The sequence below is a fragment of the Humulus lupulus genome, chromosome 7 (assembly GCF_963169125.1).
Source record: "Humulus lupulus chromosome 7, drHumLupu1.1, whole genome shotgun sequence".
NCBI lineage: Eukaryota > Viridiplantae > Streptophyta > Magnoliopsida > Rosales > Cannabaceae > Humulus > Humulus lupulus.
The window spans coordinates 77,799,023-77,825,462 of NC_084799.1; the positions used below are offsets into that span (position 1 = coordinate 77,799,023).

General features: G+C 40.0%; 1 protein-coding gene across 6 annotated transcripts; it reads left to right on the plus strand.

Annotated features, from left to right (window-relative positions):
• Nucleotides 1–1,774: 1,774 nt before the first annotated feature.
• On the plus strand, nucleotides 1,775–10,833 carry LOC133788338 (zinc finger CCCH domain-containing protein 3). 6 transcript variants are annotated; one of them, XM_062225790.1, is made up of 5 exons: nucleotides 1,775–1,955; nucleotides 2,052–2,113; nucleotides 2,305–2,398; nucleotides 2,524–2,592; nucleotides 9,704–10,833. In XM_062225790.1, the coding sequence occupies exons 1-5, from the start codon at nucleotides 1,826–1,828 to the stop codon at nucleotides 9,760–9,762; spliced, it is 414 nt and encodes a 137-aa protein (XP_062081774.1). In that variant the 5' UTR covers nucleotides 1,775–1,825; the 3' UTR covers nucleotides 9,763–10,833. The 6 variants fall into 6 exon arrangements, with proteins under 6 accessions (XP_062081774.1, XP_062081772.1, XP_062081775.1 ...); XM_062225788.1 differs by lacking the exon at nucleotides 9,704–10,833 and adding an exon at nucleotides 3,245–5,111; XM_062225791.1 differs by having other exon boundaries at nucleotides 1,778–1,955; nucleotides 2,305–2,389.
• The last annotated feature ends 15,607 nt before the right edge of the window (nucleotides 10,834–26,440 follow it).

Genomic DNA, 26,440 nt, shown 5'->3' on the forward strand with positions numbered 1-26,440 from the left:
CTTAGGTATTAAATTGCTAATTTTGAAAAATTTAGATATTTTCGCCACCAAGTACTCCAAGATGAATAATAAATGTATATATATATAGGATGAATAATAAGTAGTCCATATCTCTCTCCTTGGCTTTGTCATCACACCTCACACCCACCCCAATATCACCCCTCATCCATCGTCACACTGCCTCCCACGCACATCGTCGTCGCCTCTATCACAACTAGCCCAGTATCGCCCCATCGTCGGTAACCGCCAGATCTTACCCATGGCGAGTCCATCTCCAACGAGTTCGACCGCTGCAGCTCTGTGCCTTTTCTTCGTCGATATCCCACGCATATCTCCGTGCGAGCCCACCCTTTTGCAAAGCCATAATATCTCCGAAGAGACCCTCCATCTTCACTACGTCCAGACTAGAGATTTTGGGTGTGTTTTTTTTGGCCTAAACTTATCTTTTGAGATTTCTTTAATTGATTTTTTAAAATATGTTTTGTTTTGAATTTGTTTAATTTGGTAAAAAGAAAAAGGGAAAAAACTAGTTTTTACACCAATAAATACATTAAATATTTAAAATTATTTTTTGTAACTCTAACTTTATTATTCAAGTATTTATAAATTTTATTATATTATAAGTAAGGGTAATATAAAAAAATTCTTGACTAAATTATGGTATAAGGTATTATTTTTTGACCGATTTTAAAAATACAGAGTACTTTCATATTAGAAGATACTTGTATTTCAATAAAACACAATGTAACCATTGAGTATATTCTATTTTTTTAAGTTGCTACATAGTTAAAACAAGTTATGTGCCAAAAGAGACTTGTTCTTCTTTGCTATTATTCAACATGCCCTTTCATGTGGCTGTTATCTTTTGTAGAACAAAAATTAATCACATTATTTTTGTGTTCCTTAGAAATGGACTGAAGCAATATTTAATTATATAAAATAATTAAAAATTAAAAACAATTGTGGTAAGAGATATTGGCGGCGATAATACCCAAATTTTTTTACAAGTTACACTTTAATACCTAATTTTTTTCGCAGCAATAATGCCTAAATCTATAATTTTGGTGCAACCGTTAGTACTCACCGTTACTGCTGTTAAGTATCCACGTGACACATTTTTATATTCGTAAATTTATGTATTAAAGTGTAACTTTATAAATGATTTGGGTATTATCGCCGCTAATATCCCCAAATTTTTTAAATACTATAAAAATCATTTTAAATTTTAAAAAATTTAAAAGAATGTTAGAAACTAATTAATAAAACTAAAATTTACAAATTCGAAACAATCCAAATTAAAATTATTCCAAAATCCATATTATTAATTAGCTTTTAATAATGTTTTAGATTTTTTAAATTTAAAATTATTTTTATAATATTTAAAGAATTTAAATGAATTAGTTTAAAATTATACCAAAATCTATGTGTGCCACATGGATATTTAACATGTAGTTAACGATAAGTACCAATGACTGCACTAAAATTGTAGATTTAGGTATTAACATAAAAAATGGTTATTAAAGTGTAACTCTTGAATTTTTTTTGGATATTATTACCGCTAATTAGATTAATAAAAATGTGTGACATAGAATAATTAATAGTGTGTACTAACGAATACACCAAAATTATAGATTTATGTATTAATAGTGTGTACTAACGAATACACCAAAATTATAGATTTATGTATTATTAGCTAAAAAAAAGTTTGATTATTAAAATGCATCTTTGAAAAAAATTGAGTATTATAGCAAATAACAATTGTGCCAAAAAAGATAAGTGCAAACCTATAAATTGAAAACCCTACAGGTGGAGGCAGGAGAGAAATATGCCGTTGGGAAAGTATCACTGTGACTATTGTGACAAGGAATTTCAGGACAGTCCTTTCGCTAGAAAACGCCATCTTCAAGGTCTTCAACACCTTAGAGCTAAAGCTCTCTGGTACGACTCCTTTAAAGGTATATATATATATATGTGTATATATATTTATATATTGTTTTTCTTTCTTCTCACTTATCTATGTAGTTATTTAATTGGTTTGAGATTGATTGCAGACACAAATCAAGTTTACACAGAAGGTTTCGGAAATGGTGTCTGTAACCGCTTCGTTAAAACTGTAGCGTCTTCTTCCACTCTCTGGTTCTTTTTTTTTTTTCCAATTGCCCACGGAACTCAATTGCTTTCCGAATAATGGGTCTGAGCTAGAATTTGCGTTTTCTTCGATTATTATCCCAATTAAATTTCCTAACTTTATTTGATTTTCTAGTAGTTTTTTTAATGCTTATAATAATGTGTGGTGGATTATAGGGAATTTGCCAATATGGGGATTCTTGTAAGTATTTTCATCCAAAGACCACGGTGCAAAATTTGAACAATTCTCAAGGGAGGTCGGGTAAAAATTGTACTTCAAATATTTCTCTTTTTGTTTGCTTGGCCAATAATTTTGGCATTTTGGTTTATAACTTTGAAAAGGGGTGGCTAAGAAGATGCATTAGCTTATAGTTTTGATCTTATATGTTGTGACAGGTTTCGCTGGTAGTAATCAGTCACCGATATTTCAAGGAAATCAAATTATTGGAAGCAACTCTATGTCTGGTAAGATCACATTACATGTTGCTTAGACTCAACAGTTAGTTTTCACACGCCATCATTTTATATTGAGCATTATTGGTGTGTTTGTTTCTGCCACTGCTTGATGAGATAGTTGTGCTCGTATATTATGTTCGTGTAATGTACATGGTGTTAAGGCCAGTGCTTGTTCTTCCCTTATTGGGCTTTGCCAGGTGATATGGTCAGAGATAGAATGGGGATATCATGGGGCAATCTACCTCCATCATTAAAGCCTCCTCCAGAGGGTGGATATCCAAGTCTTCCTTTTGTGGACTGGGGATAGGATTTGGGTTTTGGAATTCGTTGTGTAATGTACTATTAGTATGAATCCAGTCAATTTTCATCCTATCAATTGACTTTTTCATGTTACGTTTGCGTGTTTCTATTTTCTTGCTCCATTAACATCTTCTGCATTTGCCTTCTCTGAGACTTTTTTAGTTTAAAAAAAGAAAAGAAAAGAAGGTATTTGGGATTGATTCTGGACCCTCTATGATAAATTTCATTTAATAAAACCACGAGGAAGTGAATGCCATAAAAGTTGATTAACTTCTTGGTGTATTACTTATTTTTGTTTTTTTCGAAAGTGGTCATAAGGTAACTTAGTTAAATGCTAAAAGTGATTTTGTTCCACTACAAGCGAGGGCAGGAGTTATGCTTCAGAACAACAAACAAGACAAAGGAAAGGCTAGCAAACAATACACACATTGCCGTCAAAATTAGTATGTCTGTACCAATTCTCTCATGGCTTAAGCTCCTTACCATCACAAGTCTCTCCCACACATCAGACCCATCTGGCAAGTGCGGGCACTTGCAATCTTCTCGACATTCTCCTCTAGTGCAATAGAAACTGATTGAAGTCAGTGCATTCATTGCATATTGGAATGGGTTTGTCCAATACATCCATCGGTAGAACTTGATATCTGATAGCACAACGACGACCCCGGAAACTGAGACCCATAGCGAGGTCAAAATAGATACAGAAAAGGCTGCCAAAGTGGGCACCGAGGCTAGGAAAGTGATCATCATACCAAAATATGTTACACATAGTGTGAACAAGAAGAGAACCAACCAGTACATTAGGAATTCAGTGAGAGATCTTGTTCCAATACCAGCCATGGCATTTCCGATTCCGACAACAACAAGTGTTGCAAAGAAAAAGTAAGGAATTTCACTGACTGCCCATGATAAGGGATAGAAGATTGGAAGGTACATTCCTGCTCTTTTCTCTCGTAAGTATATAAATTTGTCTGAGCCGAGCTGAGGAATGACATTGTTGGCTGAGATCACTCCCAGGAGTATAACTTGCATGTAGATGTATAGTGACCGAGAGGTTACACCATTTGTGTCTTTAAATTCAATTTGGAAGTATAAGGAACCCATGATGAGGCCAATCGTCACGCAACCTGTAAGCCTACCGTATGTGTAGTGAACATTCCTCCATAGGAATCTTTGTGTTCTCAGCAATACCAAAAAGGCTTGTCGTGAATATGGTGCTGTATATCCAGAAGACTTGTCAACCTTTGGACTGTTTTCCAACAACTTCTTTATATCTGAAATTTCTTTACGGTTGACCTCATGTAATGAGCTTGTTTTGTATGCCTCTGCTAAATTCAGCAATTGCGTGCTTCTCTTTTTAACTCCTAAGCCTAGAGTTGCCATTACAAATGTGATTGGACTTTCTCTTTTGAAGTAACGAGGGGCTTCTGGGATTGATGTAACATAATCTAGCAATTGGTGGCTGTTATGTCCAACTGGCCCAAAATATGCTTGGTCCCCTTCCTCTGCTAGAATGAGAACTTGGTTGAAAAAGGAGAGCACACGTGCAGTAGGGTGCGATAGAGAGGCTATAACTGCTCGACCTGAATCTGACACTTGAGAGAGAGTTCTGAGGATGTTTAAAGCTCCTGTGGTATCAAGGCTGCTAATGGGTTCTTCCAGAAGGAGAACACTTGGGTTTGCAGCCAACTCAACTGCAATGGTGATCTTTTTGGCTATTTCATATGTCTTTCCAGTGGCGTCACGAAGAGAACCAACAAGTTTGTTGGAATATGGCAGTAAACCAAGTTGGTTCAGTACCAGTTCAACATGGACGCAACGGCTCATGGGGCTGATAGCTTGGTCAAGACGGAGTGCAGCACTGAATTGAAGTGATTCACGGACAGAGAGATAAGGTTGATGTGCATCAAGCCTCTCTACGTAGCCTATTATTTTAGAGAATGTAGTTCTAGCCTTGGAACTGTGTGCCTGAATGTTGCCTCTGAAGCTTCCAGCTAGAGGTATTCTTCCAGCTAGGCATTCCAAAAGTGTGCCTTTACTTCTCGTGGAGCCACCTAATAAAGCTAGCATGTTTCTGGATCTAGTGTAGCCTGTGACATAGTTGAAAATTGATGTGCTCTGTTTTGTTTTCTCATCATACCTGTTGCATGAATCCATTGTTTTATTAGAAAAGATTGTACTATAATTATTGAACTACAAATGCAATTGGGCAATTGTTTTTCTCTCTATTAGTGTCCTATAATACATTTTCCAATGCAATTAATGGTTTTCTAGGGTTTTCCAAGGGTGAAAGTATGAAAAGTTGTAGTATCATAATATTAGTTTATTGAAGGATTGGGAGTCAATCAGACCTTGAGAATGATAAATCCTCAAAAATTAGAGTCACTGGCTCCACTGGGATGTCTTGCACGTTCCTCTGCTGGTCAACATGGAGTTCGTGAATCCACTTGAGCCCAACATTGTCCTTTACCTTATTATAGCGTCTCCTTGAAGTTTGTGGCTCATAATGTCTGGGAGAATCATAATATGCAGATTGCTCCTCATAACTTAAGTTTGTCTCAAATTTACCTTCTTTATCTTCATTACACCTGCCAAGCAATGGGCTGTTCTTGAGTTGTGGCAGTGACTGGCTTGTTTCTGCGAACTCTATTTTCTTTAGCCCTAATAATGTCAATAAATTGGTTGAAACAATCCAAGCCAAAAGAATGGCATATGGAAGCCATGTTCTCTGGGCATCTCCTGAAATCTCATTAAAGGCCAGATAGGCATTTCCAACTGTCATCGTGGGAAACTGATCACAGAAAGGAAGCTGGCCGAGATAGCTGGAGCAGGACTCTTTATAGCCCTTGTTAAATTGGGTCCTGCAGAATGAGACATTAGCCCAGCGAATTGGGTTAATGTATAAGAGCCACTTCCAGTATGTTGGGATATTGGATGGATAGATTGCAAATCCACTGAAGAGTAGGAAGATTGAGACAAGAAGACCTGCAAGTATTGCCATCGGTTGGTTATTTTAGTTTATAGCTGATGGTTAGAGGATGAAGAACTATTTTGAGAAATTGTAAAAGTATGTCATGCTAGGGAAGTAGTTAGAGTTGCACATTTGAAGAGGAATAGGATCATTGGTTTTATTAAGTTCAATTCAGAGATCCTACTAATTAGCACAACTTTTTGCCTTAGAGAAGTGGAAGTAAGTACCTGCCAGAGTATTTCCAACTTCTGGAATTGAAGAAATTGTACTGAGAAAGAAGAAGACTGATGAGCCAAAGTATGCTACTAAGAATAATAGAATCATATACTCAAAAATTGGTGCCCCAGATCCTGTAAGTGATAGCCCGGACAGAAAGTAAACTGAGATTGTATATACTACTGCCTGCAAATAATAAACATCCATGCGATCAGTTCCATGGGATTCATGATAGGTAAGGTCAATTCTATCATGGAAAAGTACCTCAATCAAGGTCTGTGGGAGATTGACAATACAGTGTCCAACTACATATGAAGAAATTCGGAAAAACCTGTGGGCACGATGTTTGTAAAACACTGGTCTCTGAAGCATGTAGAGAGGAAGCTGCACTAGGTTAATGAGCATTACACTCATAGTGGATACAAATCCGAGGGCTCGTACAGAATTCATTTTCTGTTGGTTATATTGACCTCCAAGCTTGAAAAAGAGTGTTCCTGCAAATAAACCCAGGACCATTGCCTGTAGGATTTAAGTACAAGATTAGTTTTGTACTAGGAATACTTTTAATAACCATCTACAGTCTGTCTTCACCTCTGCATTTTTCTTTCTAGATCATCACATAACCTAAATACAAACATGGGTAGATGATTCTTTTCCTCATCTTGAGTATGGGAGAAAGACCATGTAATTAATAGTATTTCCATTTACCTGGAATAGCCTTAGTTTGATTAAATGATGAAGCCTTTTGGTGATATTTATTTGCCTGTTAATCAGAGTTCCGGTAGATTTCCACCACGTCTGGACGAATGTCCTTTGAAACTGCTGATGTTGAACTTGGGGCTCGTCTTCCTAGAAAAAGAAAAACACTAGTGAATTCTTCACTGTTTATTTTTTTATATCTACTTGTTCCGTACATGAAATGGACGAGCAGAGTATGAAATTTTCCCTTGATGTTTCACTTTGGTATCATAAGAAAAAAAGAGTGGTGAGTACCTCTTCTCTGTTTCGCTCAACTTGAAGAAAGGCACTACCTCGTGCCTGCTTCAAGATTAGATAAACATGGGAGGCTCGTAGGCGCTGAACTTTGCGGGGTCCTACTGAAAGGTACTGTGTTTCATCGTTGTTTATTGAAATGGCTGTGACTACATCTCCAATATGAACTCTGCCGGTGCTCTCAATTCCCCCGGAGTGCCCCACTTTGGTAGAGAGCTTAGCAACCACCAACTCTGCAAGCATCAGTAAGACATAGTAAAATTATAAGTTTCAATTAAGAGTGCTACCAACACTTCTATATTTCACTCTTTGTTCCTTTCTCTCATCTCCATCGTCATGAAAATCTTGTCAAAAAGAATAAAAACTACCTTTTGGATTCTTTCACGTATCAAATAATGAGAAGAACGAGTGTAAATGAGTGCTACTAGCACTCCCTTACAATGATAAATGATCTACTTACCTGTCTCTATTCTTGGACGGTCATCAACGGAGCAATGGTACTTGGAGGGTGTTTTAAGACACAATCCAAGCCCAGGTTCACTCTCCACCCAATAGGTTTGCTTCACTTCACCTCTATTAACAATTCTCATTACATCTTTGTGGTGATCTGAAGCACTATAACACCCAACTAGCTCTTCAAGTGTATAAGGAGCTGCTCCTGGTGCAATATACTGGGAACCATATCCAGCTACTATATCTTCGAGAAACTCGCTAGACTCCACATGTGATGGCTTTATGTACCTGAACATTTTAATCAGTAGATATGTTATGCTGAGTAACATTGTTTCAAAGTTAAAAAGCATGGATCATACTAACCCAAGCTTGGCAAAGTAAGGGATGGCGTCTTGGCGAGGGCCTTGGAACAAAACTTTTCCATCACAAAGTAATATAACTCTATCAAAAAGATCAAACACTTGCTGTGAAAGTTGGGTCAGGGACATAACCGCAGATGATTGCTGGATCCTGCTAATGGTTCTTAAGGTGTCCACTAAGTGATATGTTGCTGCTAGATCAGATCCTGAAAGGGGTTGGTCATAAAGCATGACAGAGTATGTTCCGAGAGCTAGCTCAGCTGTTGTAAGCTTTTGGCGATCCATATCAGAGATTTCTCCTGCGAGCTTGTGTTCTATCTGCTTCAAACATAAGATTTCTAACACGTACTCTAGAAATGGATCTTGTCCCTCCACCAATGCATGTGCAAAGAATTTTCTCATCTGAGGAGTGAAATTCTCCGGCAGAAGTCCCTCAGTGCAGTCCCTTGCAAATTCAAGTGTCTCTCGAACCGAAAGAAATGGAATGTGCCTGCAAAATATTACTAGTATGAACAAGTAAGATGCTGCTTTTTTCAGTTTCTCTTTTGTGTTCTCTTAGTAAACTAGCATTCGTTTTTACTTGAGTATACATGTGAAGTCGGATTTCAGATTAATCATTAGTCTTTCTTAGCTATCGTTTTCACATGCTTTTGCATTAGTTATATTCAGCTCATAGAACACGTACCTGTTTAGTTGCCCACTGATGTATGCAATGAATCTACTAAGACAAATATCAGAAGCATTTTTTTCATTGTACATCACTTGACCTTGCAACACTGAACGCCTACTTCCTTTGACTCTCCCTGCCATAATTTCTAGGAGAGTGCTCTTACCACTTCCTGTAATGACACCGATGAAAACAAAATTAATACACAAGACTTGCAAACATACAAGTAAATCAGATATGGTTATGGCAACACACACACACACACATGTTATTATTACCCGGAGGTCCTAGTAGTAGGGTCATTGAGCCAGGCATGATATACCCATCAACTCCCTTGAGAATCTGTAGCCAACTTGATTTTTTTCTCTTAAAAATAGTCTTCAGGGGCTCCATGAAACACCCTACTATTTTGCTACCAAAAGTTTCGTATTCATTATCAGAGACCTCAACTTTAGTTGCATATTTTATTTTGGAAAACCGAACTACCTGCAATATTTGTCAATTAGCTGTTTTCATATTCAACACCATTGAAGATTATATTAGAAAACTTTGAATTCGCTCTTTTAATATGAGAATTTTCTTATGTAGCAGATAAGCAAGGAAAAACTTAAAGTAGGACTTTAACTATTATGAGCAATATCACATACAAATCGCAGGGTGACACTTGTGCACTTTAGCATATATATTCATATATTTTTTTTTATTCAGGTATTACCCCAGGAATGTGTGACACCAACACAGCTATTCTTACTTATTGGTCTACATATGGATTAAGTTAATCCCTATGTTTGCAGAAACAAAACTTAAAAAAAAATGAAAGGTTATATAGTCTCAATATTAATGTTTGATGTGTATTGTTAAGCATATTATGTCATTATGAGCTTAGTCAAACTTTGAAACTACTAGTAGTTTGAAGATTTAAGTAACGGTCAGCTTAAATATGAAAACCATGTATAATTTGTGGCTAATAGAGACACTAAGGATGTCCGATCAAGAGATGACCAAGATTACAAGACATGTTCTACGTAGTCGGTAGTCCCATAAAACGTGGGGATTATAACTTAATGTTTGAATTATAAAGATGTATTTAAAATCCTTCAATCAAAATCAGCTTATAACCATTAAAAGTAATCGAAACTTATATGCTCTTGCCATGGTCAGGACTCAGAGCTGGAAGAATGGAAGCTAAGGCCTCTTCAAGCATTGGCATTCTTGACTAAGCTCTATAAGTTAACGATGATACCCTATATATTATGCATGTGAGTGTACATATATGTATAGATATAAAGTTAAGAGTATTAAGGTTAAAGTAACTCACCTGCTGAGGAATTGGAGGTGAAATTCGAGCCATGTCACGTAAATAACTAACGAAACCATCCTTGAGCAGGTAATCCATTCCCATAAGCTCCTCACTCCTCTTCCTGACCCCATCATCAGTCACTACTTGTATTATTTGACAATGATCATGGCCATCTTTTTGCCCCAAGGCTTGGATAGCCTCATCTCTCAGCCCATTCTGCTTCATACTGTCGTACATTCTCAATGCAATTTGTCTAGCCGTTGCAGGCGATGCATTTTCCAGTTTATGCTGAACCTCTGCCAACTCTCTGCTGCAGAGTTTTGGCGTACCAGCTCGAGTAGTTGGTGTTGTGACGCCTGAGAGTGTTACCACGCTACTGCTTCTTATGGAATGGTCGTTGCTGCAAACCGATGGTCTTGGTCCACCAACCTCAATATCATCATAATCAGCATTGTCATTAGCGACCCACCAATTGAAGCTCGATAGAGAACTACTCGAGGAATTTTCGGTCATTTTTCTTATTTCCTTCTCTATATATATGGTTTTATATAAGTCCACCAGATTTATGGAAAAGTTATATATGGTTTTGGTCCTTTAGGAGAACCATAATAGCATGTGTTAATGAGCTTTACACACACACGTATATATATATATATAAATATATATATATCTGTGTGTGTGTGATTGGTTTATGTATTTTTGTTTTTTTTAATGAGGTCAGGTATTAGGAAGAACCTTAATTAAGCTATCTTTTAAGTAAGTCAATCATGAACATTAAAAAAAAAAGTAAAACTCCTCATAGTATTGCCATGTGGAAGACAAAGTGTTGCAATAGGAAGACAAGAAGAAATAGACAAGGTAAAAGTTGGCCTTGTGGCTATACAAGTAGGAGATTTATAGATTTGTTGTTTTTTAAATCTCTCGTTAGAGCTGTAATCATATATCACTTGTTATAATATTTGTACATATGTGTGTGTGTGTTGGACTGTCACATCTAAATTCTAAAACTGAGATTTTGATCTGTTTTGCTCTTTTGTTGTGTACTGATAATTACACAATCAAATGTATATGCTTAGATTAGATGCAAGTGTTACTTGAGTAAGAAAATGATAAAATATCATTTCGTCTGAAAATGTTGAGTGTCCGATGTATGAGGATAAAGTCTTGTATTGATACGTGTATGTATGTATGTATAACTGGGGCCGGCTAAAATCAACTTGGCCAATTAAACACTTGGATTTTTTCCCAAAAAATAATAGTGATAGGATCATGCGTTTGCCAACATAAATCTCTCTCTCCATATTATATTATCTATCTAATTAAGCTTATTCTCACACGTTTATTTTTTCTGAAATTTTTATAAATATGGTTGTTTAAAAATCAATTTATATAAATATGATTTTACCATATTACTAACTTTCTCAAATTAAAGTTTAAAAAAAGTCCTAAAGTCCTATAGTATATGACATTTTAAACAATTAAATCTCAGATTTTACAATTTAATTATATAAAAAAATTAACTTATACATTTATATGAGAAAAAAAAGCATAAAAATATTAAAATCCTAAATAATTAAATGGCAAAAAATGTTATAAGAAGTGTAATTTCCATAAGTTTATATATATGTCTACATATAAATAATGATATCTTGGATTTTTAGTGAGACAGAAGGAATGAAAAATTATTTGAGATAAATTTTTTTAAGGGTTTTTTTCAAAAATATATTTTTTTTACTTTTTTTACTGTCTCTATTTTTTTCTTCTTCAAAAGTACTACCTTAAGTTTTTTTATAGTTTTATAATTACAAAAATACAATGTCAATGAAACAACTAAAAAACAACAATAAAACAATAACCAAACTGTGAATGCCAAAAATTGGACATGATCCTGAGAAGGCCACAGTCAACACTCGAGAGAAAAGCTGAGGCTTCCCCCTAGTGACCTCGGGCACACCAAGCAACCTCGCGTCTCGCCTCACGCGAGACCCATGCCTCACGAGAGGCCTTCGCGAAACTGCCCGTCTTGCCCCACGCGAGGCCCTTGTGAGGCCGTGACCCCTGGTGCATCTCGCCTCGCCTCGCCTATGAAGGTCCGAAAGGCCATGTAATGCCTTGAATTCTCCGATGTGGTTTAATGGCGGGATTAGTCGGCCGGGAGGGCCATACCTGTTTAATTATGCCATTAAATGATAGTATGCATGTATATGTGAATTATATTATAATATGATGTTAAATGCATGCATGTGGGTCCACATTATAATTACAGGGGTGTGATGGTAATTTGGCCCGTTGAGGGTATAATTGTATATTTGTATGCATGTTGGTGATAAATTGTTAAGACCACATTATAATGCGGGTTTGTTCGAGCCGTTTGGCATGAGACGACCTTGGAATATTGATTAGCGGTCTAGTCATAACGGGTTTAAGTTCGGGGCTCGGGATGAGTCTCGGGGTGATTTTAATGATTAGAGCGTTACCGAGAATTAAAGGGTAACGGGATATGAATTATTGGTGTTGAGGTTATCGAGAATAGCGGGAATTGGAGAGCATTAATTATGATTAACGAGATAGGTGGAAAATACCAATTTTGCCCTTGAGAGTCTTTAGAAAACCTTAATTAGACCTAGGGGTATTTTGGTCTTTTTACTCCTAGGATAGATATAACCATTTTTGAGCTGAGAAAAAGGTAGACAACAAAGTATACTTGAAGCTTCTCCCGTACCTATCTTCTCTTCAGCTTTCTTTGTGATTTTTGAACCATTCTTGAGGATTCAAGCTTGGGAAGTAAGCCTTGGGAGTTTGGGAGTGTGTTCCTCCATTGAAGAGCATCATAAGCTGAGCTTTGGGTGAGTTTCTAACCATTGAATTCTCTGGTTTGCCCTGTTTTAGTTCTGTTTTGCAGTTGTGATTTCTAGGTTGAGATCTTGGTTTTGTTGGGAGTTTTGGCTAGGGTTCTTATGGTTGTGATGTTTGGGGTGTGTAAGGATGATTTTTGGGTTCATTTGGCATCAAAAATGGGATTTGGAAGTATTGGAATCAGGTTTGAATCGAAGGAGATGAAGAAGGAGGTTTCAGAGGGCATCTGGTCTAGAGGTAGCGCTATAGCGCCCACCCTAGGGCGCTATAGCGCTACACAGGGGTCTTTTGGGCGTGTTGGGGGGTTCTGAGTATAGCGCTGGGGCGCTAGGGATCAGCCCTGTAGCGCTGTTCTGTTCCTTCAAAGTCATGTTTTGAGTATTTTTAAGGGTTTTTGACTTGGGGTTTTAATCCTTAAGGCCCGGGATCGAATCTACTCACCGTATGGGCATGTTTCGAGGTCCCGAGAGTGGTGCTTAGGTTAAGACCCTATCATTGTGGATTTTCATTAATGGAGGTTATAATTGGTTGTGATTAGGTAACCGCTAAGGGATCAAAGATCGATCGTTCTCAGGGGTCGTCCTTATTATATTTCTCGCTCGAACCTAAGGTAAGAAAACTGCACCCCATATATGACATGCATGATTATTCTTGAGGCATGTTGATTGTGTAAATGTGGACATGGTTTGATTATCGAATGCTTAGCAAATCTTGCTCACTTGTGTATGGCACTGACTCATTAGTCAGAATTGGCAAATGTGTCAGTATCAACTGTGAAGCTCTGACTCACTAGTCAGGTTCGGCAGTGGTACTGGGCACTGGTCACACGGTGCTGACTCATAAGTTAGGACGACCTTAGCGTGCTCAACGCAAGCCAATAAAGATTAGATCTAATCGATATCTGCATTGGATGACTCAAAGAGCATTAGTGCCAGACCGACCTCAAGTTCGATGAATACTATAAGCGCTTGTGTGACTTACCCATCAGTCACTCATCTGTTAAGTTAGAGACTTACCCATCAGTCTCTCATCTGTTTAAGGCTAGTGGCTTACCTAGCAGCCACTCTTCTGTTTAAGTTGGTGACTTGCTTGTCAGTCACTCAGTATGGTTTTCTAGAACCTCAAGTGATATTCACTCATTTGTTTACGAGCTATAAGCTCTGTGTGATTATAATGATAATCCTTTGATAATGTTTATATACAATACTGTGTTTTCTTGTTGGGCTTTGGCTCATGGGTGCTATGTGGTGCAGGTAAAGGGAAAGAAAAACTCACCCAGCCTTGAGTGGAGAGCTTAGGTGGTGATGTGTACATATGCGGCCGCTTGACCACCACAGCCAAGGATTTCTGAGAGGAACTAGGGGGTTTACCCTATTTTTGCCGCTTAGGTCAGCGGGTTTGTAATTTTGAAACTGTAATGACCATTTTGAGTTGTAGATAACTTGTAAATGTTTTTATGGGCCCATGGACAGTTTTATGTATTCAATAAAATATACCCTTTCCTTTTTATTGATTTTCCACCTTAACTTGTTAATAACACTTAGAACACGTTTTTAACCAAAGGACTTAGGTAGCGGGTCAAATTTCCGGTTCACCGTAACTGTTCTGGGGTAACCAAGGCATTGCAGGCCACATTTTGGCGTGCGTCGCCTCGCACGCCCACCAACGGTCTTGCGCCTTGGGCCCGCGCCGCAACCTCGCGCGCGCAACTACGCCTCTGGCTCGCGCCTCATGCACCCGCGCACCATCACCTCGCGTACCAGGCGCCTCGCGCATTCGTGCACCAGGCGCCTCGTGCACCAGCGCCTCGCACCTGTGCATTAGCACCTCGCGCCACCAGTCCACGTCTCGTGCCACGGTCTTGCAAGACACCACAGCCTTGCCTCGCACCACGGTCTCACGAGAACACCCTGTGTGCCCCGCCTCATATGCCTACGGAGCCACACTTTGTGCCCATAATACGCGCTTGGGGTCGAGAGGCCCTTCTCATCTCATTTTCATAGGGCCATCTCGCGAGATCCTTGATTGCCAGGCATATGGGGATAACATATAAGGATTGCAACACTTGAAGCCCTTAGGAATAAGGTACCTTGTGAGGGTGAAAACTTGTGGCTCGAGGAGCTCGTACAAATATGGAACGTACCTAAAAACCAAGAGGAGGTGAAGTACGTACGGGGGTACGACTCTAATTGCCCCAGGTGTCTGACCCTAAACACCACGCCAGACAAGTAGTGGTCATACAAATAAGGTACCTGATGTGGTCTTTCCCAGCCAACCTCTGACGTTTGTACTAAATAGATGGTGGAGGTATAACTAGGTACTAAAGTGGAGTTGCTCCCGTAGACTTGAGCATGTACTGGAGTCGACCACCACACTCCTAGCATCACTACTATCTGTAGACTGCATATGCAGAGTCGTGTCCCCAGGGACCACCATGTACAATGAGCCAATAGTGCTCTACTATAAATATGAACTCTCTTCACCTGAGAAGAGGGGGGAGAATTTTGTAACCACACATTGTTAATGGGAATAGACACTACACATTCTCTCTATTTTTTATTTTGAAATTCCAGCATTTACATTTTTGTGTTCTGGAACTCATAAGAAAGTTTGCTTGAAGTTCATTTGATTTGAATCTATTTCTTTTATACTCACAAAGTTCTCGATCTAACTTAGTTGACGAGTTCTTACCGTCAACATAAACATTAACTCACTGCATACTACACACATTTAAAAACAACTAAAAAACATCAATTGGGCAACAACTATAAGTCAACCCATTGCACACTAACATGTTTTTTTTTTAAATTCAGAATATATTTGAAACAACTAAACAACAATATATATAAACTTATGTTGACTGGTTTTTAGCCAATTGATGTAGAGTCAAATAATTAATTAGAGAGCTTTCAATTAGACAATCAATGCACCATAAATGAGCCAAGAACTTGATAATAATGAGCAATAAATAATAAAAAGCATCAGGATTTATAGAGGTTTGACCCCAATGATTGGTAACGACCTACTTCCTCTTAGATTTGTATTGATCTTAAGGGTTTACACAAGATAACTAGTGAATACAGGTAGATTTCTAAGTGTCAATAACAATACAGAACGACAGAATCGCTGCTAAGTACCAAGCTAGGCTGCTCAATATGTTTTTAATACTGCTTGGCAGGCTATTTCTCTGAACCCCCTCCACTGTGGTAGAGGGTTCGTATTTATACTGCTTCTGTCGCCTAGTAGTTGTGCCTGAGGGTAACTGATGGGAAATATCCCTATATTCTCGTAGGTAGTTACAGTCTTATTTGTTAGGAGGATTGACCAAGTCTTCAGGGCTGTTAGGCGCTCTTTGCAAGTGGTTGGGCGATTCTTGCAGAGTGCTAACGGAGAGTGTAACTGCTTTCATCCGGGCAGGTATGTCTATTCGTCATATCGATCAGCTGCTCTCCTGGCAAGCATACCGAGTAGTGGCCATTACACTTATTGACAATGTTGTGAGAGGAGAGACGGCTCATCAATGCCGTGAGAGGAGAGAAGATGTTGCACATGGCTTATAAATAACCTCCTTCTTCCCTAATATCATTTTACACTCTCCCTCTTCTAGACATTACCAGTACTCGAAGCTCTTCGAACCTCAAACTCCCACACCGACCATCGCTCAGTCGTGCTCTACCAAGGCTCTTTGCACCGCACTCGCTCCAGCCACTTGCTACTAGTGAGTCTTCCATTTCCTTTTCATTATTCCCGAAAGTCATGTAAAATGCTTTCTTTTTTCTTTACATGTTTTTCATTGTGACCGTGGGAAACTTTCTTGATAAATCCCTAGATTTCTTGAGCGAATGTTGCTTGAATATGTAAATAGATGAATATTTTGAGTAGCTTTCGGCCTGGGTAATTTATTTGAACCTTTGATTTTGTAAAAATTGGGTTTTAACGTCCCCATTTTGTTGATTTACGCTTGGTGTTCTTGAAGAACACGAAGAACACCACTCAAAAAACTTTTTTGGGGGAAAACCCTTCACTTTCTCGGGTTCACTTGCTTTTAATCTAATATGCCTTCTATTCGGTATGTCGTCACGTGTTTGTTCTTGGCTGGTCGGTATAACCTATGACATCCTTACCAACCAGCACTATTCGGTTCTCTCGCCTCACCTTTCCCTTTTTCTTGTATACGCAGAGGGAAGGTGACCACCGAACTCATCACTTGGAACAATTAATGGCCCGCATCAAACAAACTAACCGTGGCATAGAGGAGGAAGATCCCCATGTGGCATGTCGTGCCACCGCCGGGAATGCGCAGGAGGCCCCACCCGCTGAGGAAGAGCTGAGCACCTCAGAGCAGGAAGGGGAAGCTAAAATGGACTACGCCACAGAGATCTATACCGAGGCCATTCTTAACCCTACATCAGAGACAGAGGAGGCCCCCTTATACGTATCTCCCACTAACACTATTTCTGACAAACAGTTGCAGAACATCAAAGAGCATTTCAATCTCGAAGATGTTTCCATCCTCAAACCTACTGCTGTACAGACTGTCAAGCACCCTGGAGCCCAATACTGCACCTGGAGCAGATTTCATATTTATGCTGGCACCAGCCTTCCACTTCTGCCATACTTCTGCAGTGTGGCAAACTATTTTGGGCTTTGCCCCACCCAAATCAGTCCTAAGGGCATCCAGTTCTTCTCGGCTCTCTATGTTTTGTACAAGTCCTTAAACTGGCCAGTGCCTACTGCACACAAAATAAATTATCTCTTTGACCTCAAGTCCAGCCATCGACAAGGGAGGTCATGGTATTTTTACTTTAGCCACCGAGACTCCAACATTTACTTAGCGAATACAGAACGTATCTCCAAGGTTGGAGAGTATGCCAGCCAACACTTCGTCACAGAAAATATTGTTGCTAATCACCTATCCTACAGTTGTAATGACCCCTTTAGCTGGTCGACCCCCACTTGAGAAATTCAGATAAGGGCCAATGAACTAGCTGCTATGGACCCTTGCCATAAAGATCTGGTAGCCTTGAGCAGGTCAAGAAGACCCCTGATAAGACTTCCTCTCGGAAAAAGGCACATACACCGTCGCGCAAATCTAGCAAAAGCAAAGGAGTCTCTGTCGAGGAGGTTACCCGTACGGCCACTGCACCAGAGCTAGCTAGCCCGAGCAAAGCCCCAGAAGAGGTTGTTGAGGACCCTACTGAGGAGGTCCACGGGCCTTTGAAGAAAGCCCTGGTCATCCAGCAAGGACAGATAAAAAGGGTGTCTACCTCCCAAGCTGAATTCATGGATTCATGGATACCCTCAGTACCAAATCCCTGGATTACATCACTAGCACCTGTCTTCAGGATGTTGCTAGGGTAAATAATTGATCTGCTCAGTGTTTAACTAATCTTTCTTTTTTGTTACTTGTTCTAAATTTCTTCATTTCATATTGCAGGGTATATTGGCTCGCAGCTACGATCATTACCGAGCCAAGGGGGTGAACAAACATGTGATTGGCTTAGTGAAAGAGTTTGAGGAAAAAACCTCTCAAGTTGCCTAACTGACTGAGCAAGTCTTAAATCTTCAGCAGACCACCAAACTGATTTCCAAAGAAGACAAGGGACTCAAGACTAACGCTGAGCAGAGGAATCTTGATGTCATTCGACTAGAGAGAAGGGTGGAGGAGCTGAAGGACATTTTCATGAGGAATGCTTCCGAGGGGAGAGCCGTTTAGGAAGAGAGTGATGAACTAGTGAAGGCCCTTGATGAAGACAAAGCTGGCAAGTTCACTGATGCCGCGACCTACGAGGCTTTTGGCATGAGCACTTTCTATGACTTCTAGGTGCACAATAAGGGGGTGGATTACAGTTATCTGGGGGAGGCTTTCGATGAGCTTATGAAATAATGCACTAAGCGAGAATAAGCCGAGGCCCAGACTGTGTCCACCGAACAGGTTCCAGTTGTATAGGGTCCTGCTTTCTCTGTTGCCGAACAAGATAACCCTACTGCTCCTGAGGATTCTACTTTACCTTCTGGTCTGAATACTTCAGTTGACACTTCTGCCCCTACCGACCAGCCTCAAGAGTTGCTTGTCGTCCAGCCTCAAGACCAACCAACCGATCAGCTTCAAGACCCTTGAAACACTTTATTTTTTTTAGCTTTTCTTTATTGTTGCAAAGACAAAAATGGCTGAGCTGAGCAGCCTTTAATCTCGAGAAATCTTTTACTTTGGTAAAAACAACATGGTTGAGCCAAGCAACCTTTAATCTTGAGCAATATTTTACCTTCTATAACATGCTTCTCGTTTTAACTATATATCTGCTCGTGCCTTTATTTTTTATTGTTACTCAGCATATACTGTTTTTAGAGCTGTGCGACTGTAAATTAGAGCTGTTCAATTTTTTCAAATGAGATATAAACAAAAACTATTCAACCCTATCTACAAGAATTATTTTATGGCCCTTTTTGTTGTTTGCTATATACTGAACAATGTGCAAGCCCTTTAACATTAATAAATATTAACGTTTATAAGTCCTTTTGATTACGCACTTTTCTCTCTGCTTGTCCATGTATGACTATGGTGCCCCCCAAGTGACCGAGAAGGATTCATAACTCATGGGTTATCCTCTTGGTCACTTTCTAATTGACTAGAGCTGTTCGTAATAACCTGTTCGTGGGTACTTGATGTAACGCCCCAACTCCAAGGACCGCTACAGTGCACATTGCAAACAGTGCTAAACTCGCTAACCGAGTCATCAGGCCATAAATGTGTATCTAAGTGTGATTAGCAGTTTAGGGATTAAAAACTTTGGTCAAGATGTAACGTTTCACTGTATACATTGGGATCCCAAAAATATAATTTCAGAGTGTATTACAAAAGATTATTTACAACAGGCTGTTCTAAGCGGCAAAACAGGGTTCAGCCCTAGTTCCACTTTCAAACCTGGCCCAAGTATTGGTCGAGCAGCTGCATATGTATACGTCATCACCTAAGCTCTCCAACTCAAGGATGGTCCAACTTCCTTTTGCCTTTTCCTGCACCACAAAGCACCCGTGAGCCGAAGCCCAGCAAGAAAACTCACATGCTCATAAACAGTCATATCATGATATCAAATCATATCTGGCATGCCTAGCAATCATAGCTCTATTCAGCATGCAAATGAATTCACACAGATGCTGGGGTATCCAGGATAAGAAATCCTGCCCTTCTGATTGGAGGACTATCAAGTCAATCCTAATCAGATGAGTGTCGTAACACTAGAGGTTCCGATAAACCATGCTGAGTGACCAACAAGCAAGTCACTAGGGCCTCGGTGCCCAAGCCATGCATATGATGATCAAAATGATCATGCAGAGCCCATAGCTCTGATCTGATGAGTGAATATCACTTGAGGTTCTGGTAAACCATACTGAGTGACTGACAACCAGGTCACTAGGGGCCCAGTGCCCATTCATGCAATGGCTCTACATGTCTAGCCCTTGGCTAGATAAATGCTTGTTTATATTCATCGAACTTGAGGTCGGTCCTGCATTAATGCTCTTTGAGTCATTCAATGCAGAGGGTCGATTAGTTCCAATCGACAAAGCTTGTACTACACACTAGGGTTGTCATGACTAGTGAGTTAGCACAATGTGATCAGTGCCCAGTACCACTGCCGAACCTGACTATTGAGTCACAGCTTCACAGTTGATACTAACACCCTTGCCAATTCTGACTAATGAGTCAGCCCTGTGTGACCAGTGCCCAGTACCACTGCCGAACCTGGCTAATAAGTCACAGCTTCACAGTTGATACTAACACCTTTGCCAATTCTGACTGATGAGCCAGTGCTCAGTACCACTGCCGAACCTGACTAATGAGTCACAGCTTCACAGTTGATACTAGCACCTTTGCCAAGTCTGACTAATTAGTCAGTGCCATGCACAAGTAAGCAATGCTATCAATATGTATCATATGCCAGTTATTCAAGAATAGGGCATTCAGCATGCTTACTAAACAGTTGCTAGCATAATCATGATCATGCACAAACTCAGAGACTCAAGCTCTGGCCAATCTCACATTCATCATTCATGGCATGCCCTAATCACATGTTTCTCGTGCATCACATGCATCACACTTAGTCATCCAGCATGCCTCAACAATAATCATATGCAAATGGGCAAGATTGCCAAGCATTCATTATGCTATCAATGTTTACATTTAAACATTCAACATGCATCAATCATAACCATGCATGTCACACATGGAGTGCAGTTTTCTTACCTTAGGTCCAAGCACAGGTTACCAAAAAATGAGCCACAAGCACGATCCTGATTCCAAGCCTCTAGTGTTAACCTAGTCACAACCACAAATGGTGATCCAATGAGTTCAAGTTCTAAAACCAACCCTTGAACTAAAGCTTAGCCTCCAAGACATCAATCCTCACTAATCCGGGTAGTAGGAATGATCCCGAGGCTTAAAATCATGTTTCCGGGGTCAAAACGAGCAAATGGGGTGAAAACAGGGCAAGGGCTGCGGCCCTAGCACCTTGGGCCGCGACCCCCAGGGTTCTCTGAGGCTAGGGCCACGGCGCCCTTCATCAAGGGCCGCGGCACCCAGCAAGGCCAAATCCTGACACCTGCTTCTTCGAGCAAGGGCCGCGGCGCCCAAGAACAGGGTCGCGGCCCAACTTCGGGGCAGCCATTTTTCCTTCGTTTTAACCTTTTAAAACCTCCCAAAAACATGTCTAAACATTCCCAAATCATTAAATCAAAGTTCCCAAACTCCCCAATGGTCCAAAACCACCAAAACCCGAGGTTCAAACAACCTAAAAACTCAACGATTCACAAAGTCCAATTCAAGCTTAAAAACTTTTAAAAACTTAAAACTTAAACTTGAATTACCTCCGATTGAGTTGTTTCCAACTAAATCCTCCGGCTAATAAGCTTATAATCTTCCTTAGGTTTGCTATGCCTCGATCCTCGCTTGATTCCGAGTCCTAGAACTCAAGTTATCTTCGAAAATGCGATCGGGAACGAAAAGGGAACTTTAGGGAGAGAGAACGTACAGAATGTTTCTTTTCTTTCTTAAAAGGTTAATTCAAGCTTAAGTAGCTTCCAATAAAACCTAATGCTCGGGGTCCCGAAAACACCCCCGGGGATACTATAGTCAAAACTTCTAGAATTTCCCCCTGGTCTTACTAACTCCCAATTTATCACCAAATATTAATTCCCATTATCCAATAACCCGGTAATGCTCTAAATACCCCTTGACTTACTCCAAGTCAAGCTTAAATCCCGTTGTGACTTTCCCACTAGCTTACCTCTTAGGATCGTCTTGTGCTGGGTAACCCTGGCATAACCAAATAATAACAAAGCACCACGCCCATTTCACATATATGCCAAAAATGCCCGAAATGGCCAGAATATGAAAATCACCCAATCAATCACAAATGGGTTCACATGCATATTTAATACACCTAAACATGCATATTATCATTAAATAGCATAATAAATCAATTATGGCCCTCCTGGCCTCCTAATCAAGGTCCTAAGCCTTATTAGGAAATTTGGGACATTACACTTGAGTTCGCCAAAACCTACAAAGGTTTCATACACTGCCGAAAATCTGTGAAATAAATCACTAGTTAGCAAGATAATCATTGTAAAAATAAGGCTTGTACAAATGGACAAAAATCGTGTCTTACTGATTAAAAATCAACCATACAAGTTGCGTCGCTACAATGTATCTTACATTCATAAATATTAATTATTACAATAAATGGGCAAATCGTGCCTGTGCATAATTAATATAGCTAACTTGAGCTGGTTGGTGGTATGGGCAATTCGTGCCTGTACTGGCCAGTTAACGATCACTTAAAAGGGATCTTTATTGGTAGTACTTCCTTAGGTGTTCCCCATTCTAGTAACGGGGGATAGGTACTAACTGGAGATCTTGGTCATACCGTGCTAGCTTGTACGTGCCGGGCGGTACTATCTCTGTGACCTGGTAAGGATCTTCCTAGCTTGGCCCTAGCACTGCTGCTGAGGCATCTCGAGTTCTTGGGAATATTCTTCGCAGGACTAGATATCCCATGTCAAACTTTCGTTCCTCAACTCTAGAATTAAAGTACCAGGCAACTTTTTGCTGGTGGGCAGCCAGGCGTATGTTGGACTTTTCACGTCTTTCTTCAATCTGATCTAAGGACTCGGCCAACAATCGATGGTTACGATCTTAGTGGTATACTGTACGTTAGTGAGATGGTGGAGTCATCTCGACTGGTAGCATTGCATCATACCCATATGTGAGTGCAAATGGGGTATCACCAGTAGTTGTTTGCTCGTTAGTCTTGTATGACCAGAGTACCTCAGGCAATCTCTCAGGCTAATTTCGTTTAGCCATTTCTAGATGCTTCTTCAGAGTGTCTACATGCCTGTTTGCTTGAGGATGCGAGATTGCTGAGAAATTTTTTGTGATGTCGTGCTTGGCACAAAAATCAGTGAACAATTGACTGTCAAACTGGGTGCCGTTGTCGGACACTATCATCTGAGGTAGGCCAAATATGCAGATTATATTTTTCACAAAAAATTCCAGTACTTTTTTGGAAGTGATGGTTGCTGGTGGCTCGACTTCTGTCCACTTGGTGAAGTAATCAACTGCCATGACTACATACTGTACTCCCCCCTTTCCCTTTGGTAACCGACCAATAAGGTAAATTCCCCAAATACCAAAGGGCCATGGACTTTGCATTTGAGTAAGCTCGTTTGGGGCTACTCGTGATATCTTGGCAAACCTCTGACACTTGTCACATCTTTGAACATATGCAAAGGCGTTGTTCATAGTTAGCCAGAATTAGCCTTGCCTTAAAATCTTCTTATACAGACTTTGCCCCCTGCATGGTTCCCACAGAAACCCTCATGTACCTCCTCTAGCAGCCACCTTGATTCTGTTTTGTTGACACACCTAAGTAATGGCATGGAGAACCCCCTTTTTTTACATAACCCTGTCTAGGATTAGATACAGAGCAACTTTCCTCGTTAGTTTCCTGGATTCATTGCGACTGTTGGGCATGATTCAGTGTTCCAGATAAGCTGCAATCGGGGTCATCCAGGCTGGAGTGTTGTCTATAAGAAAGACTGGTTCTGGCAAGTTGATACTTGGTTTGACCAAGTATTCAATAGGAACCAGGTTGGCTTTGTCCACCACAACACTGCAGGCTAGTCTGGCCAACGCATCTTCTGTGGCATTTTGTTCTCTTGGTATTTGTTGGATGTTGTACCTCTTGAGTTGAGCGAGCAGGTATTTGATCTTATCAAGATAGACCATCATTTTTTCTCCCCAATCAGTGTACTCACTGAGGACTTGATTGAAAACCAATTACGAATCACTGTATATGTCCAAGACTTCAGTCTTCACTTCCTTTGCTAACCTTAGCCTTGCAATTAATGCTTTGTACTCTGCTTCGTTATTAGATGCCTTAAATCCAAAACGAAGTGCACAATGGATGTGTTGCCCTTCAGGAGTGATTAGTGTGAGACCGGCCCTAGATAGCTTGTAATGCCCTACTTCCCAAGGATTGTTACGTTGTGCATTTTAAACAGTGCTAAACTCGCTAACCGAGTCATTTGGCCATAATCGTGTAACTAAATGTGATTAACGGTTTAGGGTTAAAAAATTTGGTTAAAGATACAACGTTTCACTAAAATATTTACTGTATACATTGGGATCCCAAAATATATTTTAAAGGTTAATTACAATAAAATATTTACAACTAGCCGACCTAAGCGGCAAAATAGGGTTTAACCCTAGTTCCTCTTTAAACTCTCGGCCGTGGTGGTCGAGAAGTCGCATATGTACACATCGTCACCTAAGCTCTCCAACTCAAGGATGGTCCAGCTTTCTTTTGCCTTTATCTGCACCACATAGCACCCGTGAGCCGAGGCTTAGCAAGAAAACTTAAACATGCTCATAAACAGGTAATAACATGTTACTAAATCACAATAAGCATGCCTAGCAGTAATAATATTATTCATGCAAGCAAGTCTAAATAAATGATTATGGGGTCCTTCGACCGGATAGATGACTAATGAGTCTATCTCTCGGGACTTGCTTCTTGAATAGAGGACTATTGAGTCAATCTCTGGGTAGGTGACTAATGAGTCACACTCTGGGGCTCTGCACCGTAATCCATGTAACGTTTCAGTCACTTGAGCCTTTTGGCCCTGGCTCTAAGTAACTAGCCTTTAGACTAGACCAACACTTTTAGTTTTCTTTGACCTTGGGGTCGGTCAAGCATTTGATGCTCATGTTGATTAGATCTAATCATTTCTCTTTGTGTTAAACACGCTAATACCGCTCTTGAATTATAAGCCAATACCATACGACCAGTGCTAACACCATTGCCGTTTCTGACTAATGGGTTAGTGCCACTCACAAGTAAGGAATGCAACTAGGCATATATCATATGTCAAATATCCAAATATAAGGTATTCAGCATGCTTACTCAACAATCACTAGCATAATGATGATCATGCACATTTACAGAGACTCAAGCTCTGATCAATTCCATATTCAATATTCATGTCATGCCCTAATCACATGTATCGCATGCATCACATGCATCACATACTGGGTGCAGTTTTCTTACCTTTGGTCCAAGCACAAGTTACCAACAAACAACCCTCAAGCACGCTCCTGTTTCCAAGCCCCTAGCGATAACATAGTCACAACCATAATATAAAACCTCATCAAAATGAGTAAATAAATACTTCCAAACCCAAACCTAGCCTCCGGGACGTCGAATCCTACTCAACTGGGTAGTAGGATCGATCCCAGGCCCTTATAATTAAGTTCCCACGGCTAAAAACCAAGTCTGGGTAAAAATGCACAAGCCAGTCGTGACTTGGCCCTGAGGGTCATGACTTGCCCCTAAGTTAGAGAGCATTTTCCTGGGCTTCAGGGTGCGGGCCGCGACTTGGAGCCTCTTGGGTCGCGGCGTGCCCCCCAGGCAGAGCCTCCTTGGCTCCTGGTTCATCCCGGTCGCGACTTGCTAGAACAAGGTTGCGACTTGACCACGAAACCAGCCATTTTCTACAGTTTTTCCCACTTAAAATTCTCCAAAAACCTATCCAAACATATCCAAATTCCAAAATCAAAGTTCCCAAACATCCTAATCTCCCAAAACAATGAGAACCCAACTCTCAATCCATCCAAATACTCATCAAAACGTAAAATCCAATCAAAGCTTAAAAACTTAGAAATTAAAACTTGGATTATCTCTGATTGAGTCGTTTCCCAACTAAATCCTCTGGCTAATAAGCATCTAATCTTTCCTAGAATCACAATGCCTCAATCTTTGCTTGAATCCGAGTCATAAAACTCGAGTTTCCTTCGAAAATGAGAACGGGTGTCGAAAAGGGAACGGGAGGGAGAGTGAACGTTCTTTTATAATTCTGACAGGTTACTTCAAGCTTAAGTAACCTCAAGAAAATCCTAATGCTCGAGGTCCCAAAAATGCCCCCGGGGTAAAATAGTCAAAATTCCCAGAATTTCCCCCTGATCTCACTAACTCCCAATTTATCATCAAATATTTATTCCCATTATCCAATATTCCGGTAACGTGCTAAATACCTCTTGACTCACTCCGAGTCAAGTATGGATCCGATTGTGACTTTCCCACTGGCTTGCCTCCTAGGATCGTCTAGTGCTGAGTAACCCAAGCATAACCAAATAATAATGAAGTACCACATACATACCACATATATGCCAAACATACTCATAA

Coding starts and splice junctions, on each gene's coding strand:
- LOC133788338 (XM_062225786.1), top strand. CDS start 1,826: ATGCCGTTGGGAAAGTATCACTGTGACTATTGTGACAAGGAATTTCAG. Junction 1,956..2,051: donor CTGGTACGACTCCTTTAAAG/GTATATATATAT, acceptor GATTGATTGCAG/ACACAAATCAAGTTTACACA. Junction 2,114..2,304: donor GTAACCGCTTCGTTAAAACT/GTAGCGTCTTCT, acceptor GGTGGATTATAG/GGAATTTGCCAATATGGGGA.